This window comes from Molothrus ater, chromosome 18, assembly GCF_012460135.2.
Source record: "Molothrus ater isolate BHLD 08-10-18 breed brown headed cowbird chromosome 18, BPBGC_Mater_1.1, whole genome shotgun sequence".
Lineage (NCBI taxonomy): Eukaryota > Metazoa > Chordata > Aves > Passeriformes > Icteridae > Molothrus > Molothrus ater.
Window position 1 is genome coordinate 2,332,305 of NC_050495.2, and position 20,170 is coordinate 2,352,474.

Here is a 20,170-nt window from a genome sequence, read left to right on the forward strand (position 1 = left end):
CCCTCCTCTGTTCCCAGTCAGAATTGATACTCGGAGCCTTGCTCAGCTGTTTCCTGTAGCCAGCTTGTTATATTTAGTTATTAGAGCAGTGCTAGGCATAGAGAGCTCATAAAGAGAGATTTACACAATAAATGATAGATATTTTTAGGTGCTTTTTGCTTAAGTACATTTCAATATATTATTTGTGATGTAAATAGATCTTTACAAGCCTGCTGGAACTGGTCACATTCTAAGCATAAAGAAATCAGTGTGTCTTTATATATATATATATACACATATATATAAAACATACTTTTTTATATATATACTTTTATATATATATATATATACACACATTCATACACATGCACACGCATACATTTTATATATATATACATATATATACTTTTATATACATACATACACACACATATATACTTTATATATATATATACACACTTTTTAATTTTTTTTATATCTATATATACACACACATTGATACACACACATACACACACTCATATATATATATATATATATATATATATATATATATATATATATATATATATATATATATATGTATGTATATGTATATATATAGAGAGAGAGCAAGCAAGGGAGAGGTCCCTGCCTGTGGGTGGGAAGAGCGTGCTTCATGCACACAGGAGCTCTGCAGGGACAGAACACGGCTACTTCCCAGCTGGAAATCATGAGGACTGTGAAATGCAAACCCAGGGTAAATGCCTGCCAAGGTTTAACCTAAGTAATTTAGTGTGCCAAGCAATTTCTTTCTCTCACCAATTAACTACGTAACTGGTTTTGCCAAACAATTGTGAAAACACCTACCCTGAGCAGCCCCTTCAGTGATGTCTTCTGCTTTCCTGTACTTGGTTACCTCTGTGTAGAGGGTGGAGTGATCCAGGGGCCACCTGTTTTTCCTGCAGGTGGCTTGAACAAGAGCAGTCAGGTAGGACTCAGGAATGTGCAGGCCCGACAGCCACATCACCTCAGGCTCACCCTCGTTGACCTGCAAGCACAGACAGTGATGGGGCAGCACCTGGCACTCACCCTGCACTGCCCTTGGAGAGGGGCTGGGCTGAGTCTGCCTTGCAGCCACACTTATGCAATGCTGGCACTAGTTCAAGAACTTACCTGAAGTGTTCACTGGCTTCTGCCCCAGCCTGCACAGCACACTGTGCAGGTTAACAGAGCAAAAGGCTGTGTGGAGGCACTTGCTTACCCAGCTGGTGTACTGGTCATATCGAGCTCTAAAGAAAATAATCCAATTTCCAAGTGTTTTGAGGGTGTCGGGAGCCAGGCGCCGCCAGATGCCAGGGATCTGCCCATTGAAGAGAGCCTGAGCCACATCGTCCAGTTCACTGCTCATTCCAACTTCCCCAGCCAAGGCCTGGAACGAGGTGAGAGCTCTGAGGGCAGGCAAAGCCCAGCTGGTCCCAGGGAGTTGCTGGGATTTTTTACTTACGCGTTGGAGCTCAGCCAAGGACTTTCCCATCCGAACGATGAGTTTATTAAAACGTTCCAGTTCCTGCAACAGCACCACAGTCGTAGGAGCAATGTTTACTCCAAATCCTTTACGTATCTGGTCAATATCAAACACTTGAGGTAATTTGTTTTCTATATCCTTGGCAACATTTGCAATATATTCATCTCGACTAATTCCTCCACCAGTTTCACCTGAAACCAAAAAATTCTGATGAGACTAAATCTGTACTGAATCTTCTGAGAGAAGGTTGAGAGCTGAGTCACCTTTTGGCATCAGCCTCCCCCCTCTTGTGCTCTGACCTATGTCCACAGCCCTGCATATCCCCAGCTGTGCTTCTGGGAAGTGTTGAGCTGCTCCCCAAGGCCAGACACAGCCCCTGGATCACTCCCCACACACAGGGGCTGCTGTCCCTGTCCCCAGGGCACTTGCCACTGGAGCTTTCCTGTTCCCAAACCCAGTTGAGACAGGGCACTCACCAGTTTGGGGCTGCAGCTCGAGCAGGTGCACCCACATGTCCCGCACCGCGTGCATGTAATACCCGATCTCAGCGTTGGCGTGAAGGCCCAGGACCTCGGGGGTGTTGGAGAGTGGCAGAGCTTCTATGGCCTCTGGAATAAAACCACACAGGCTCTGCTAATCAGAACACCACAGCAATTCTGCTATTGCTCTGCTTGAATAAAAAAAATCAAATGCTAAACCTGGTGTTGGAGTAATGCACAGAATAAACACTTCTAAACACAGAGACTCCCCCACAGAAATGTTACATATCATTAACAAAATTAACATGCTGCTTTACTGAGGTTCTGTGGTTTGGGGTTTTTTTTTGGGGATTTTTTTAGAACACCCAAGGAGCTCAGTAAGAAGCTCACATTCCAAAGTTCTGCTCCTGTAAAGCAGTGGATTATAACACTGCAATCCATACAGCAGTGCCTGGTGTCTGTTCAACTTCTCACCCCCAGCAGCAATGTATGGAGACAAAGTACACTGGAAGCTGACTTTTTTTTTAATGTGGCAGGAGAGGCATTTCTTACCAACAAAGTCATCCTTTCCCTTCCCATCTGGAATTTTATAATCGACTGTGTCGCTCTTATAAAAATGGAACACCTGGAATGTGTCAAACAGGAAATCCCCGAGGTACTCGTCCATGTAGACAGTCAGGATGCGCCGGTCAAAGCTGTCAATTGCACGCCCACCATACATGACCTGGGAATCAGTGACATCAATGTTACAGCACTGCCTTTGGAGCAGAAAACACAGTTCAAATAAAGCACTGAAAGGTCAGAAATGCTCTTTGCTTTTGCAGTGGCTGTGATGGATCCCAAGGACATCTCCAGTCCTCTCTCAGGGGAAGGACAGGAAGGAAATATTTGGCCTTGGTCTGGAAAGAGCTGCTCTGGGCACTCCTCATCACCCTCTGGATGATTTGTGTGCAGTGGGGCCTTCCTGAGGTACCAGCAAAGTAACATTTTCCTGCAGGACTCCATGTTGCAGCAGCTGCCAGTGCAGTGCAGCAGCTCAGAGCAGACCTTTGTGCAGCTCCAGTGATACCCCACGTGCCAAGAGCCCTGTGCTCTTCCAGCACGGCTCCCAAGGGCTCTCTCAGAATTAATTAAGCAGTGTCACTCCCTGTTGTGCAGGTGCACACAGTGGCCCTAATTCCCTCAGACTGAGATTAAGGCCCTTGCTCAGGGCTACACTGGAGTTTCAAACCTGCCCAGGAAAGATTCCCAGCTTTGCTTGATGCAGCCCATGCAGAAAGGAAACTTAATTAATCTGAATTGCTGTGGCATTGTAGCACTCACCTCCCCAATAAGATATTTGAGACTGCTCCAAGGGATTTGATCATCCTTTTGTTCAAAAGCTTTTGTCAAGTATGTGTTAAGGATTTCCATGCACACCTAGTGAATTTGTTGGAACATATGAGATAAGAAGATTCATAAATCAGATATACATATTTATAGGTTTTATTTAATGTAGTTCTTGTTTGAAAACTAACAATTATTTCTTTCTGAAATAATTAAAAAGCTAAGTATAAATCCTCTTACAAAAAGAAACCCATGAGAGAGGGCAATAAAAACATGAAAGATTGGGAATCTAATTTTTAGCATCCTAAATTGACATTATAGAAGATCAGGAGTCTACATGACTCCTCAGAAGCAGAAAATAATACTAAGCAAAATCTAATTGTGAGAAAGGTTAAAGCTGGATAAATTCTGTGTTTTCAAAAGTAATCTGAGCTACTCAAGAATATAAGAGCCATTGAAATTGTTTTCTTACCTGGAAATCAGATTCATTAAAATCATATGGTACGTTCCAGCCAACCTTCCCAAACTTCCTTCTCTCCTGAACCACAGCATGGAAAAATGCCAGGACATAGACTAAGGATTTAAAGGCAGGATGTGGGCACTCCTCTAAGGCTTCATGGGGAATTTTGAAGTAGGTGGCTCTCATATTCAGTTTCAGACCATTAGGTGGTTCTGTAACAACCTATCAAAATAATTAGGGAAGCCATCAAATACTGGATAACTTGAGGAAAATAAGTTGTAAATATATCACATTAAGTAAGTTATACAAGGCAAGCTTGACATTTTAAATTGTTTTCCAAATGCCTGTCAAATATGGATTTTTTCTTCTTTCCTTCCTTAAGGAAGGAAACTTAAAAGGAAACAGACCTTTTAAGTTTATCAAAGTAAACACACCTATGCAAAGAGTACTCTATATTATTTTGAAATTAGTCATATTATTGGCAAGACATTAATATTTCTCATACTTGAAGATCTAATTTACTGAAATACCAGTATTTTACATATTTTAATGTGCCCTACATGCTCACAGTGAGATGCTTTAACAACGTGGCTTCACTGCTGATCAAAGTGCCAGAGCTGCTTCCTGGCAGCCTTTTCAAAGGGCTCAGAAACCTCAGTTCTCACTGCTCCTGGCAAGACCCAAAAGTGCAGATCTGGAGCCTTAAAGATCCACTCAGGCTCCCTTCCCACTGCAGGAGGAGTGGGAGAACAGCCCAGAGCTGCCACTGAGCCACTGCTTTCCATTCTGTGAAATGAAATAAATTTACAGGACAGGGCACCACAGCAGCAGCAGTGAAGCAGCCACAGAAAAGAACATTAGGGCAGAATCATTGCCTGTGCCTTCAAAATAATCAGCTCAGCCTTTAGTGATAAACACTGCAGCCTGAAGTAGCAGCTGGAAACCATTATCCACTTCCAGCATCTGCTCCACTGGCACTGCCAGCCTGACACTGCCCTGCCTCTGCCCTGCAGCATCAGGGCTGACAGGGCTATTTCTGTCTCCAGATACTCCTCATTTCACTCTAAAGACCATTTTTCACATCTCCAGGTTCACTCACAAACCTCTGCTTTGAAATAACTGCTGAACAGTTTTCACCCAAAGGAAACATGCCAGGAAAATAAACAGGATGATGATGAAAAAAGGATTTGGCTTACAAAAGACAAAAAGTGAGTTCATAAGCCTGGGCCAGTGTGCTGCATTCAGGTCAGGCTCCTCCCAGAGCCAGCCTGTTCTGCTGAGTACCAGTGCCAGGACAGGCCCTCCTGGCTGGGGTTTCCCCACCTTTAAGGCCTTCTGCAGGATTCCAATTGGGAAGCCTTCAGTTGGGTCAGTTGTCAGCCAGAGGCGAAAGTCTTCGTGAGGATCTGTAATTTTCTCCACAGCCTTTTCCAGATGGACGAGCCACTTCACCAAAAGGTGACAGTTCTGCAACATGAGCCAATGTCCACGAACCACTGCCTCCTCCAGCAACTGCAGAGCGATCTGAGGACAGAGGGAGAGCCATCTGTAAGTCTCCCTTTACCCTGAGAACAAACTGCCTCTGATGGGCTCGTGCAGTGGCTTTTCCTGCTAGGAAAGCGGGGGACTAAATGAGTCTGGTAGGAGTTCTTCCACTGACTGAAATCATGGCAAATTCAATCAGCTGTTAAGCTCTAGACATCCTGCCTCAGTGTCCATAACAAAAAGGAAAGTCACAGGAAAGGCAGGAGAAGCAGCAGAACTTTCTGGTAGCAAACACTGTAACTTCCAGCCACCTCATGTCCATACACAGCAACATCTTCTCATCTCTACTTTTTAACAGCTGAAAATCTGATTCTGAATCTACCCTCACCCAGAACAGCAGCCAGTCAGCCAAATGGCCCCTTTCAGGCTCAGTAAAATGTTATTCCCAAACTGACAAATCTATGTCAGAACCATGAGTAACTCCTTTTAAAATGGAGCAGACCTATGAAAGGAGATTTGATCAGTCCCAGAGCATCAGGAGCATGGCTTGCAATTCACACTCGCTGCACACCCCACATCCCCACCCTCCCATCCAAGTTACCTCTTCTTGGCCTTGTCCCATGGCCAGGAATTTGAGTCTATCTGCTTTAAATTCTGATCTCTCAGCCAGTTTCATGAGGTCACTGACAGGATCAGAGCCAGGACTTAGGATAAAAACCACAGGTGAGAAAGGGCTGCTCTGCTGCAGGATGGCATCGAAGCTGATCACGGGGGGCTGCACATACCTGCAGAGGGAAAACCCAATGGTTTGGGGGATTGCACACAGCAGCTCCATGTGGGAACAGAGCCTTGCACACCAAGGGCACAGCTCAGCACAGACTGCACGTGGAAGTCATTCAGACACAGCCCCTGCTCTGCTCTTCTGGCAAACTACAGAACATTGACCGAGCTGACTACAGCTGCAGCTCTGTGTGAGTGCTGTGCTGGGATCTGAGGGCAGAGGGACTCACGTCTCGCCCATTGTCACTGTCACATAATCCATCACCGCCCGGTACATCCGGTCCACCCGGAAACAGCGCAGCAGGAGAAGCTTCTGGAAGTCTGTGACATTGCCCTCATAGTCCATTGGCAATGGGATCTGCTCCAGAGCATCTGTGTCGTACCACTGGCAAGGAAAGACAGCACACAAGTGAACCCAGTGGCTCTGTCAGGGAAATTACTAGGAAAGAGAAAATCAATTTGATGAATGAGGGGGCCAAGAGACACAACAAAAACAAAGAAAGTCAATCAGCTGCAAAAAAATATTAAAAATTCAGGTAAATGTGAAAAATTCAACTTTTTCTGTATGAAGTATTCAAGTCCAGAAACACATTTGTGCTTTCACTTTATGTCAACTAATTCTCTTAAGATACAGAAAATAGCATCAAAAGCAAAAAGGTATTAACATATTGCTTGCAGGAAGACTTCTTATTAAGCAAGAAGACATGGAATGAAGCTAAAGGAGGAACAAAGGAAATCTGTGTTTGTCAATAGCCTATAGAATTCACTGCCACAAGAAGATCAAAGCACAATTTAGCAGTACAAAAACACCAGTGAAATGTTGACTGCTGAAATGAACAGAAAATTTCCACTGAATATAAGAGAGTAAATAACTCCTCTAAGGCATTTGAGTGACAAATAAAAATTCTCTAGTATAACAGGGAAGGTATTTTGGTTTGTTCTTTAAATAACATAATCCTTCATTCTTCTGCAAATAAGCCAATCACTAACTGAGATCAAGAAGCAAAGAAAGGCCTTGAGGGAAGAAGCCCACAGTGACATCTCCCCAGTGAACTGCTGACACACTGCATCACACTTGACCATTTAATACCAGAATAAAAACCAGGAGAGAAAACAGCATTGCAAAAAAGCACGTACATTTTTCCATTCATCTGGATTGTCTTCCACATCATCTGGAAGAGATTCAAATTTCTCAGGAAATAGCTCAGACAGGCGAATTAGGTCTTCCCAGCCTTGATCTGGCAGCCAAGCAAACGGTTTCTTACGGGCACTCTTCTCCAGGGAAATATTGCCTAGGCAGGTTCAGAAAGCAGATCAGTGTCCATGCCAGAAACCCTCCAGTGCATGACCACTCACACAGTCCCCCTGCACACAGGAGCCCAGTGGAAATTTGTTCCTGGAAGCAGTGTGAGATTAGACTGGTTTCCTGCAGGAAAGATGGCATTTTACAAGTGCTTGCAAAAGCCAGAGTTTTATTGTTGCAAACATTTCTAGAATTATGTATACACAGTCAGAAAATAACTACAACACAGTCAGAAAATAACTACAGATTACTTTCCTCATGTAACATCCTAACAATTAGCTAATATGAAATAGAAATAGCAAGATCCCCAGTCTGTGTAACCCAACACAGTGCAGCTCTCCTCAGTGGGAGAGCTCCCCATATTGAGGTGCTGGCTCTTAGTAAATAATCTCTAGTCAAAGATCTCTCTTCAAGAGATCTTTTAGTTATTGCTACATAGAGCTACATACTTACATATAAATATTCATTTTACCTTTCAAAAAGAAATCAAATTCTTCTTGTGGAACTCGGCCTTCAGCTTGTTCTATCTTGACAGTCATGTCAAAGGAGAACAACAACTTGTGCTTCTCGAACAAGGCTATGTTAAAAGGACATTTTCAAAAATCAGCTGCAAAAGCTTGTGGAACTGGAGCAATCTTTCAATCCACATCCTTCATCTGCTGTGGGATTGATGGGATGCTCCACCCCTGCAAGTGCTCAAGGCCATTTTGGATGGGGCCCTCAGCACCCTGATCTAATGAATGGCATCCCAGCTCATGGCAGGGAATTGAAACCAGATGATTCCTAAGGTCCCTTTCAACCCAAACCATTCTGTCATTCTATAATCTGCTCACCCCACAAAGATCATTTGGTTGATAGTTGGAATTGATATTCCTAAAGGTCTTCTCCAGCCTGAACAATGCTAGGACTCTGTGATCAGGGGGATCAAAGCTGGGGCTTTGAGTCAGGCTTTAAGAGTCAGTACAGCCCCTGTGAGCAACTCTATGGCTGCCTTTACCATTTGTAACTGTGTCAAGAAAAACATTTCTGCAAGAATTACATGGGTAATGTGCAATGTTCTTCTAACAGAAACAGCAGGGAGGAAAGTGTGAACCAGGAGAGGTGATGAGACCTGAACATCACTGAATTCCCTGCCTGGTAACTTGCCTCTTTAACATGAAGCCATGGCTTCACCTTTATTTGCACCACACAGTCTCAGCCCCTGGTTAAACAGCACTAACCTGTGCAGCCATAGTTGTAGGTGCTCAAAGTCAATGTATCCATGATGTTTTTTAACCTCTTAGGAAGAATAGGACTGGGCATGGATTTCCGAAGAGAGAATCCAAAAACCTCCAAGAAGGAGACCAGTGAGAACTGGTACATGATGTTGACAAAGGCCAGTTCAGCCAGCACAGAGAAGAGAATGGCCCCTCTCTTGGCAGCTGGTCTGTAGCCATCTCGGAGAAGGTCGATATCTGCTGCGGTCGTCTCAGCCAGCTTCAGTTTCTCAATCACCTGGGCAGACAGGGGTTTTATGCACCTGTAATTACTGTGCTGATCACAAGTGGATCTATTATACCACAGGAATCAGAGCTGCTCAGTGCCTGCCTCTCTGTGTGACTGTACAGGAATCTGGGCAGGTAACTCAAAAGTTAGATAAAATGAATCCCACCCTGTATGTTTATGAAAAGTAACAGCAAAGATTTACAAAAAAATCATGGAAATAGTGTGGCAAGGGCCCTCTGGGGATCTTTAGTTCAACTTCTGCCCAAAGCTTCATTATAACCACCACTAGAACAGGTCCAGTGTGGCTTTGGCCAGCTGAGGCCTGAAAATGCCAAGAATGGATTCTTTTGTCTTAGAACTATGAACAAACATTGCTTTGGTCCTGTTAAGGACTTCCCTGAAGATAGGATTTGGTTCTCTGATCAATAAAATAGTGCCCAATACTGAAAGATGCAACACATTAATGAGAAAACTCTGAATTTTCTTTCAAACTATTTGCAAGCTTCAGGAGTAAAATGGAAGCACAATGAAAAAGGAACAACTACATTCTGTCCATAGATACCCTTCCAAAAAGCCCAGAGCTGGTACCTCAGTAGCTTTGAATTTTGTGTCCTCCAAGGTTTGCACCAATTCCACATTGTCCAGCATGTTTCCTGTGGAAGTTGACAGTCCATGAAGGAGAGTGTCTTCCAGATTTTTCAGCAGGTTTTTGTTTTCACTTGTCTCCTGGATGAGACGTTCTCTCTGTTCCTCCAATTCCTTCCTTTCAAATCCCGTAATGACACTGAGCAGCTGATCCTCCAGGCCCTTGAGTGTAACTACAGGTACAACACATGGACAGAGCACAGAGTTTTGTAAGCACAGAACAGTTTTTATGCAACTTATTTAATCTCAGGCCTCTCATAGGACTACAGCAATGCAACAGAGCGATCTGGTTAATGACTGTGCATCTTGATTCCACCAAAGCATCCTCACCTGACCAGGACAGGAAGAGATTTTTAGCTCAGTTGCAGATTAGAAGAGAGAAGTGAGAAGGATTATCTATGAAATCAGATGCTGAGTATAAGGGAGAGTATGAATTTTTAGTTTCATCAAGACAATGACCCAAGCCCTAAATTTGCACAACAGCACAATCCGTACTTTGTTATTATATACACACACTTAAGCTTACCTGTATAATTGATAACAATAGCTCTGCCAAACACAGAGGGAGAATACTTTGGGTTTGCTAATTTGGTGTTCAGGTACATTTTAAAATTACTGTCATAGTCAACCTCTTTGTCCCCCAGCACAATGAATGCTCGCCCCTGTGCAACTTTGACATTCTTCTCTAAGACATTGTCTATCACAGGGTCGATGTATTCATCAACACTGTGCACCAGGAAAGGGGTTCCATACTTTATGGCCTGTTCTAGTTGTTTCAGGAAATCTGGGTCACTAAAGGAAGCCATCTGCAAGAGAACAATGGGAAAACATGAAAGGAGAATTGATATTCAATTTGCTGAACATTATTATTTTGCAGTAGCTGCCAACACTAATGAAGTTTGTTCTTTGCTGCTTTTTGTCTTTCCTCTCCCAGATGATATAAAGTGCACTTGCACAAAACAGTAAAGGTGCTTTTTTTCTGATTAGTTGAGAATAATTTCCATTTGGAAATTACCCTTTAAAGTTCTATGTGTGCCTCTAAGTGTGTTTATTGTCCTACATGGAAGTTCCATCCTGGAGCTGAGATTAATCCCAGTCTACACCAGCCTTTTGGTTAGACTCTTTCTGCATGTGCAGACAGGCTGAGAGAGCTGGGGTTGTTCATCCTGGAGTAAAGAAGGCTCCAAAGAGACTTTTAGCACCTTCCAAATCCTAAAGGGGCTCCAAGAGAGATGGAGAGGGACTTTGGACAAGCACATTTAGCAATAAGACAAGGGGGAATGGCTTCAGACTGAAAGAGGCCAAGGTTAAATTACATATTAGGAAGGAATCCTTCCCTGTGAGAGTGCTGAGGCCTGGCACAGGTTTCCAGAGAAGCTGTGGCTGCCCAATCCCTGGCAGTATTGAAAGCCAGGTTGGACAGGGCTTGGAGCACCCTGGGATAGTGGAAGGTGTCCCTGCCCATGGCCAGGGGTGGAACTAGAATGTCCTTCCCAGTCCAAACCATTCAATAATTCTATGCTATATAACTGCTTCCCCATTCAAGGTGGCAGATATTTATGCAGCTTTGGAAACAATCAGTAATGAGATAAAGCCATCTTCCATCATTACCCTCAGGTTATTTTTTTCTTCCTTCTTCTTAATCCAATGTAATGCCTGCTGCTGTGGGTCGATACAGAGTGGGAAGCGGCTGGAATACGTTGTCAGGATTCCATTCTGGACAGACAGCTCATCTGGGGGCAATCCTTCAGAAACCCACCTGGGAACAGAAGGGACCAAAGACCAGCCAGGGATGAAAACTCCATGGGGGAGCAGCACATTTCATTTGTCAGCAAAATGATGCAACTCACTGAGCACACAGTCAGACACACACACTGTGGTTCTGGGGACAGACTGACTCACTGCCGAAGCACTGACTGCTGCCTCAGGTGAGCAATCCTGTGGTAGTTGTTACATGGGCTCCCTGGGCTTGGGCTTAATACAAAACCCAGTGAAGCCAATGAAAAGACACCTGCTGGGTTATGGAAACATTTTATAGAGAACTCCTGATAAACTTCCTAGAAATGGTATTACACACGTCTAAGTTCAGTGAATATCCCTGGGTGTTAAGGACAACAGATTCTTAGAACAAATGGCCCCTGTTAATCAGGACATGAAAGTCAGATTCTGTCTCTGGTGTGGCTGTGCACCTCCACCCACAATGCCAATTCTGTGCTACAGATTCTGCTCCAGACTCCCACTTTAAATGTCACATCCAGCAGTCCCTGGGTCTCCTGACTGGACATACCTGCTAATCTCCACCTCATCAGTCAGGAGGTTCTCTAACTTGAATGGATGGCTGACAGGAATTTCTCGTGAGACAATATCTTCTTGCCACACTTGATAGAGCATTTCATGACGGAACTCCCAGCTGAAGGCTCCCACATAGCACAGAAAGGCAGCAGCAAGCAGACAATCTCCAAGCAACTTCACCTTCCGTTCTCTAATTCCTTGAATTCTTCTGTCCACCTGAAATAATTATATGGGAGATTCTGTACCAGGAAGGTGAGGTTTATGTGCAGGATTTCCTGCTACTTTAGATACAGGTTTAGACAGACCCCTAAAGTTAGAATCAGTTTTCTCTTGCTACTGTGGGGGCCACAGACACTGAGTTGATCTGAACTTTCATCCATTTAATCTCAGTTATTTTCCAAGAGCTAATGGATATTAGCTCAGAACAGATAATAGCCCTTCTCAGAAACACCATAGAAAGCAACATTTTCAAAAATGTCTCCACCTGATAGATTTTATCCCTGACACATGAACCTCTGATGTCAAAACTGATCCTCTTTGAATCTAGACTTACCTCTCATTCTCAGATTTCAAGCCAGCGATGAGCTTGTCAGCAGCCTCTAATCTTCTCTGCATTATCTCTGCTTCTTCTTGTAACTTTTTGTTTTCTTTTAATGTCTGGTCTAATTTTTCCCCCAAAGCTTTAAGCTCCTCCTGAATGGCAGCCAGCTCTGCCTGTATCCTTTCCAGTTCCCGCTTACTTAATTCATAGTTCCGTTCTAGCCTGGCCACCTAGAGTACATTGTGAAGGAAACGTAAGCATCAGAGGGCAGAAGGATGTTAGAGAGAAGTAGCAAATTCTTACATTTCTTTTGGTTGTATCATATTTTTCAAAGTGTCCTGGTAATAAACAGTGTAAGCCAAAATAATGGACACTGTCACTCTCCTCTCCCCATCCCAAACACACGTCATGGTCTGACTGCAGTTCCAAAGCAGAAAAATCTCCCAGATTTGTACACACAAGGAGTATAAAAGCACTGGAGGTCAGCAGGACTCTCATGCCCTGACAAAAGGGGAGGTTTGTCTGCTTAATAAAAATATTAAGGCTCCAAAAATAGTCAGACACATCACCTAGTGAATGTATTTGCTCTGCAGTCAGTTGTATAAAATAACCTTTTCTTGGCAAAATTTTCCAGTGTCATCTGTTGGACATCAGATTCCCTTTGGTAATACAGCTGAATTCCCAGTCATCCTAGAAAAAGTTAATCAAAAGGTCTGTGCTTAAGGAACATGGATTTAGTGTACTACTGACCTCTGTTCTGTCCAAATGCCATGGGGTTTGAAGTTTGTTTTTAGTAAACAGCTCTAAACTGTGTTTTTCTAAGCACGTCAGATTACAAAATTCCAACTGGACACGTTCCTCCCTCATCCCTCAAGCACTGGCATGGATGGCAACCCACAGCCCAGCATCCTGACACAACAAATACAGTGATTTATGACTGACAGCCTGCCTCACTGCTACTACAGTAGCTCTCCTAATGACCACTTCTTAAGCACTTCAATAGGAAAGGTGGGCAGTCTATGAAATGGTCAAGTATTATCTTTTCCATCAGGATCATGTTTTGACCTTCTCTGAGTTTGACTCCAACACATTTTACCTTTTCTTCCTTTGGCTTGACCGTTTTAACTACATCACAGTAGGTCACCACTGCTTCAGCAAACTTTAGCATTCCCAGTCCTGCTCTGCTGATAACTTCCATTTCAGCCCAGGTAGTATTAAGATTCTTTAAGAGAGCTAAATTGGCAAATACAAAAATATTGCAAGTGAGTTGAATAACTGTGAACAAACCCTCAAAGAAATAGCTTTTCCTGTCAGCAGCACCAGCCAATGCTGTGACAGACAATAGGAAATATTTGACAGAATATTAAAGAGACTCTGTTGGCTGTTCCCATTAACAAGATCCTACATTCACTGCAATACCCAGAACAGGAATTCACCTCTCATAGCTTTCACATTGCTCCATGGAATTTCCCTAAAATCCGTCGTCAACAGAAGTCGCAGGAAGTTTGTGTCAGCCATCATGGCTTTGGCATTCTTCCAGTTCTGTTCTTTGTAACCTCTCATTATAAGAATACAGTCCAGAACAACCTGCACCTGCTTCGGGGGTGTTGCAAAGGACCTGGAAAACAGGTGGAAGAGACAGTGGAAGTGAAAAAAGGAGACAAAGCCCATGATTCCAGACATGGGTAGTGCCTGTTAAGAGAGGCATTGCAATACAGGAGCTTGTACATAAGGCAAGCCACAACAGTGAAAAAAATAACCCGAGTCAGACAATAAATTATTAACTAATCAAAACCTCAGAACCAATTCTTGTATTCAGACATTTTGATCCATGAAATACTAAATTATTTCAACAATCGAAAGCTTAAAACACTGAGCCTTGATATTCTTTCCTCGGGCAGTGAAGCAGCTGGAGAAAAATCCAGAGATCTATGAGAGAAAGGAAACTGAAGTGTGGCAGGGAAGGGAGAGCCATTGCTATTCTGGGCACAACTATTTCAGGGAGAGCCAAAAACTGGATGTGCCTTTATATCAATCCTCAAAAAAAAGATGTATTATCAATTACTCCAGGGAGGAGTAAATTAGGCAGGGAAATACATTTTCATGCTATGAAAAGTATCCCTGAAAAATAACTGTTATGTGTTCCTACTTACACAGGGAAAAAAGAGGAGGAATGAACAGGTTTGGACAGCCATTGTTCAGGCAAAAACCAGAGCAGGCTCTGGTGCATCAGGCCAGAGAATGATGGGGTAAACAGCAAATAAAGGCCTGGAAGAAGTGTCTTAAGGCAAAGGTGTGGACTAGGAATCAGGGCATTCTGGTGACCTCTGCACCCAGGCAACTGATGTCCTGACCTTCACAGCCAGGTGAGGAAGATGAGAATAAGGCTCAGACCCAGCAAACAAGAGTGTATTTCCAAGAGTTTATCTACTGTACATACAAATGAGTCACCTGAGTTCAGTAACTTCAGCCTTGTCAAGCTTCTCAACCTCCCGTTTGGCAGCTTCCATGATAGGCTTGATTTGATCCAGGGCTGCCTCAGCCTCTGCCTTCTCCACAGCAATTATTGCATTCTGCTCCTGTATCTCTATAGCTTTCTCCTCACCCATTTTTTTCTTCTCCTCAGCTAATAATTGCAAAGGCAGGACCATAAATGAATCATTCAAGTTTGTATAGAGAACATATAGTAATACACTAATAGACATTTACTCTTTGCTGAAAATCAGAAATTACCATCAAGTCAGAACATTTGTGTTGCCAGCTACGTCACCAGGTTAGGAACAGTTAGTGTTCCCCACAACAGCACGCACAATCTCTTTTCCTCCATGTTTCCCTCTGATTTTCCTCTAATACTAAATGCCTGAAGCAGAAGTTGCCTTTCTTGCTATTGCCTTTCCCACATTATGCCCAACACCTTGGAAAGGGAAGACGGGGGCAGGCAAAACGTTGTGTAAAGTACTGTGGGCCAAATGTGGAGCAAGGAAGGCAATCTGGGCAAGGCAGGGGACCTGCTCTTCTGCCATGGCATGGGAGCAGCACACACAACAAGAGGGATACCTTGAGAAGCACCTGGAGCTCTTCAAGGGTCTCCCAGCCCAGCCTAACACAGATGATGTGAGCCCTGCCTAGCCTGTGGGACACTTCAGTATTGTAAACCACCCACCTATTTCTGTGTTTAATTTAATGTCCCTTAACAAAGCCTCACAAGCAGCTGTTTTTTCTGTCAGTATAATCTTTTGCTCAGCAAGTTTCACGTTCAGCTCAGCCAGCTGTACAGCAGCTTCCTTCAGTTTAACCAAGCCCCCATCCAGCCGTTTACATTGTGCTAAGGAGGAAAAAAAGGGAGAAATGTCAGTGATTCGCTGATTGTGTTCAAGCACACAGCAACAGACAATCTCACCAAGAGAAAATATCCTTAGAGGTGCACTGAGATTTTCTTGTCCTGAGCCTGCCAGCCAAAATGATGCTAAAGTCACTTGAGCTGACAAAGTGGCCCCATGCCACAACATATTTGCCACATTCCACTGTTTGTGTTTTATCCTCTTCACATATTTCAGCGCCACTGAAGTATGAATAAGAATTGCTGCTTGAGGAAGAAAGTCAAACCCTGAGCGAGGCCATGCTGGTATTGGATTTCAGCATGACTCTGCCCCAAGCACAGGAGTGTCTGGTTTGGAGATTCTGGCTCATGTTCATTCACAAAAGGATTTGAGGAGAGCCCATTGTTTGACAGAGTCTGAACATTCATGTGTGGCCAGGATTTTGGGTCAATGTCAAAACACTGCCCCACAGCTGTATGCCAGCACAGCATTTGAGATAGTACTAAGAGAGATTTTGCATATTCTGGGTAATAGGTGGGGTTCTCACCAGAACTTTTGTTTTTAAAATATTTAAATCACTTATTAAAAAGGAGAAAACATCTACATAGACTTACCAAAAATGAACTCATTTTTCTCATCCAGCAATTTTGCATAGGTATTGAGAAAATCAAGATAATTTTTTGGTGTGACATGATTTCTACGTCTCAGTTTCTCCAGGAATTTCTTGCTGAAATCCCCTACAGATTCATGCACCATGACTATGTGGTCAACCACTGACTGGAAGCTCTCTGGTGGGATGCGTGGGTTTTTTGCTAAAATTGGGCAGAAGAAATAAAAAATTTCAAAGATTTGTGGCTTTTTTCAGAATACACCAATTATCATCTCTCTTATGTACATCTAAGCCAGGCACAAAACAAGTCTGTTTTCTGGAGCAAAAAGCAAGGCCAGAAGGTGACCTCCTGCTAGTCAGCCCACATTGTCTGCAGAGTTTGGAACTTGAATTTTATCAATTTTAAAAATCTATTGGATTAAGAAACTACCACCCTGTGACATTTTTTGACTGGGTTTTTGCATTACCCATTTAGACTCAAGGTAACAAGCACAATAGGAAATGAACTTGTGAAATGTACAATAATTGCAAAGTAAAGAATATATTTCTTAGGCTATGCCAAGATGGGTTGAAATACTGACATGTTACATACCCAGAAAGGATTGTGCAACTGCAGACAAGGCCTGGGCAGGCCAAGGCAAGAACCAGTCAATACCAGTGTTGTTGACAAGACCTTAAAATAAAAGGACAATGTTATTTGAAAAAATTCTTTGTAAAACTAACCCCTAATCAGATAGGCAATCCTCTAATTAACTTTATTTACAGCAAGAATTTGCAAATTAGTCTTGACTCTTTTAGTAACAGAATTTACCACAAAGTCCATATTTGATTTTGACAGTAAATAAGGAGCTTTGCCCCTGTGTCCTGCTAACCCCACTGTACCATTCCTTAGGCTCTACAGGACACAGTGCAGAGCTGCAATAAGGTATTGGTAGGGCCTGGCTTAGCATTCCCACCTGGACCCATCTTTCATGAGTCTCTCCTGTTTCCCAGGACTCCTTTCAGCCACCTGCAGCATCTGCCAGGCTTTGGATACAAAAGATTTCTCTTCCCACCATCCTAGTTTCATGATTTAACACCACACTTTCTGCTGTAAACTACAGAAAAGAGGCTGCAGACAAAGGCTGTGTATTTCCAGTTCAGTGAGGATGACCAATTGATTTCTAGCTGTTCAACTGGAAAATGAACTGATGTGATAAATGCTAATCAATATTGTTCACTGATATGTGGTAATTAACTGGAAAAAAAACATGTAATGCAAACCTTTAATCATGAAACCTGCTCTGCTTAGTTTTAGCTGCCAGACTAAGCGTCCACTGGAGATTTTTCTCTTGCCTGTAAATCTGTGTTTCACAGGGAAGGGACTAAGCAGTGTGTACAGTTGATACCTGGAAAATTTCTGCACCACGTTCTCAGGTCCTCCCCAACTGGGGACATTCCCAGGACGATGTGAAGGTTGCTTGCACATTTGCTTACAAAATACTGCCAGATACTCTCTTTGGCTGGGCCCATGCCAGCTTTAGCAGCTTCATCTCCAATCTGAGTTAGTATGGTGTCTTTTTCATCGTCTGCATAAAGGGCTGGCACCATTCCTGTAACATAAGGACAGAAGAATGCTAGTGAGAACCACCAGTAAGAGGAAACCATATGGCTGGGAATAGGGCAGATGAGAAACCAATTTTAATCCCAGTTCTGCAAAAATGATTCTGAGTAGTTTTGAATGAACCAATTCATCTCTCTATGCTTCTCCTCCTCCCCATAGCCCTCATGGAAAATAGGTCATACTTGGGATTTAGAGGAATAATTAATTCATTTTTGTTTGGGCTTCAGCAACATATACAAAATGTCACAGGACTTTGCAAAGAAAATCTTCATTCGTGTCTGTGAACCATCAGCTCACATTTTTGTTCTCTCAAACTTGTGGCAAATACTGCATGAGTAACCTAATGACAGACCAGGGAAAACTAGAACAAGAAAAGGGATACAATTAACTCATCTGCTCTCATGACTGTGGAGGAACTTCTATAGAGAGGGTGCTCACACAGTGCCAGCTGCTACTCATTTCCAGCTGCTTCATTTGCTAGAAGACACCAAACTATATTTCAGGACATATATACATGAACAGACTTATGAACAGTTGCTGCAGTTCAGGTGAATGCTATTCAAAAGCCAATTGGACAACAGGTGGGTTTGTGGCCAAATGCAGCTGAAGTTTCCCTCAGTCTTGGAAGAAATCTGAGACTCCTGCAGCATCATCACCAGCATGAATGAACCCTATAACCTCTCCAGACACAAAAATGACTGGAAGAGGATTCCAGAAAGCCAAGATGATTTCAGGTAGTACTGAAAAGTGTAACTAAGTAAAGCAGCAGAGGACACAGGGTGAACCAGTATCAGCATTATCAAGGGTACAAGCAGAGAGGCTGCCAGTGGCACCTGAAGTCAGCATGTTGTTGATGAGTTCCAGGAAACTCTCCTCTGCCACATGGCCATCTGTGAACAAGAAGACCACTGACTTGTCGTAAATACCCAACTTCTCGTACAAACTTTTCAAATCCTCTCGGAAATTATTTTGTCCATATCCTCGACTCAAGATGATCTCAAATACCTAAGGATGAAAACATACACTGAGAAGACACAGATGGACCCAAGACATGATGGCAACTCTGAATTTCACTTAGACTGAATCAAGGGGGTTGGTTTGGCCCCAGTCATCAGTAAATGTTTAGGTATTAATAAAATTGTGCATTTGTACAACACTGCAGGCTTGCCTTTTCAAAATTGCTTTGTGTTCATGCTCCTTTTTTGTTCTTTCCTTCCAAGCCTTTTAAAGTAAAATGCCTCTGAGAGGAACATTTCCTCTCTGAAATAATACAGGATCAATCACAACAAGGCTCCTCAAGCAGCACTGGAGTGCTGCTGTAACACATTCAAGCATCAACAGCAGTAGTTAGGGACAATTAGCTGTTCATCACCAAGCCCATCCTTGTTTTCCTTCCCCAGTACCAAAACCCAGATTCAGGCACTGACAGCTTCCTGTCCAGATCACACACAGTCATCATCTTGGCTTTCCTGGCAATCACCTCACCTGGGTCTCTTTCCACAGGGAAGAGCTGCCAGCCTGATCTTGTCTTGACTGACTGACTCACTCCCATCCCCAGTTTAATCCCAATCACAGTTTTACTTTCCTTGTCTTTTTTCCCAGCCAAGACGCAGGGTTGCTAACCTCACATCCAGCTGTGTGAGCAGCCAGTTTGGTCAGGGACTGCTTTCCTGAGCCTCCCACCCCGATGAGCAGGGCGTGCCCGCGGTCCATCCGGATGATGCGATGGATACGGATTAAATGCTCCAGAGCATCATCAAAAAGAACCAGATTCATTTTAATATGGTACTCGTTGTAGTCATCCAAAATTTCCTTCAGAGAAAGGTGAACAGAATGTTACTAGGAGACCAATGAAACAATTAATAACATTAAGAAAATAGCCCACTCAGCAGCATTATTCCTTTCCCAATCCTCAGGGAATATGAACTATTGGAAAACACTGCTGACTCTGTAGCTGATCCTCAGTTTTCATCACTGCAAACCCCAAATGGGCATTGAAGCACATAAAGTTCTGTGTGCACACAGAAAAGAACAGATTTCCTGCAGTTTGAGGCAGGCTCCTGCCCGTTCCTCAGGCACAGTTCCCAGCTGACGCACTCTACCTTAAAGAGAGCTTTTGCTAATTCATAATCTTGGATATCTTCATAAAGACGAGGTTCTGCCTCATTCATTGCTGTTCTGAAATCTCCAAAAAGAATGGGATCCCTCATGACGTGCTCCAGGTGATCCGGGAAATGTTCTTCAACCAAGGATTTTATATGGCCTTGTACCTTCACGGACATGAAATGAGTCAGGCAATACAACAAAGCATTTGATTGTGAACCCAGTAATACTTAGAAAGGTGACAATGCAGAT

At 43.3% G+C, this 20,170-nt stretch overlaps 1 protein-coding gene across 1 annotated transcript in view; it reads right to left on the reverse strand.

Moving 5' to 3' along the window:
* DNAH10 (dynein axonemal heavy chain 10) overlaps nt 1–20,170 on the reverse strand; it is a 49,973-nt gene that overhangs the window by 1,284 nt on the left and 28,519 nt on the right. The window contains 29 exon segments of the mRNA XM_054516725.1: nt 829–1,009; nt 1,223–1,390; nt 1,466–1,677; nt 1,963–2,094; nt 2,518–2,689; nt 3,289–3,384; nt 3,764–3,973; nt 5,075–5,275; nt 5,838–6,021; nt 6,247–6,401; nt 7,154–7,308; nt 7,792–7,896; nt 8,540–8,813; nt 9,393–9,622; nt 9,976–10,255; nt 11,061–11,208; nt 11,737–11,929; nt 11,932–11,957; nt 12,295–12,512; nt 13,379–13,515; nt 13,719–13,900; nt 14,734–14,908; nt 15,446–15,607; nt 16,217–16,414; nt 16,805–16,885; nt 17,601–17,804; nt 18,649–18,820; nt 19,439–19,627; nt 19,918–20,085. Of these exon segments, the coding sequence (XP_054372700.1) occupies nt 829–1,009; nt 1,223–1,390; nt 1,466–1,677; nt 1,963–2,094; nt 2,518–2,689; nt 3,289–3,384; nt 3,764–3,973; nt 5,075–5,275; nt 5,838–6,021; nt 6,247–6,401; nt 7,154–7,308; nt 7,792–7,896; nt 8,540–8,813; nt 9,393–9,622; nt 9,976–10,255; nt 11,061–11,208; nt 11,737–11,929; nt 11,932–11,957; nt 12,295–12,512; nt 13,379–13,515; nt 13,719–13,900; nt 14,734–14,908; nt 15,446–15,607; nt 16,217–16,414; nt 16,805–16,885; nt 17,601–17,804; nt 18,649–18,820; nt 19,439–19,627; nt 19,918–20,085 (5,008 nt within the window).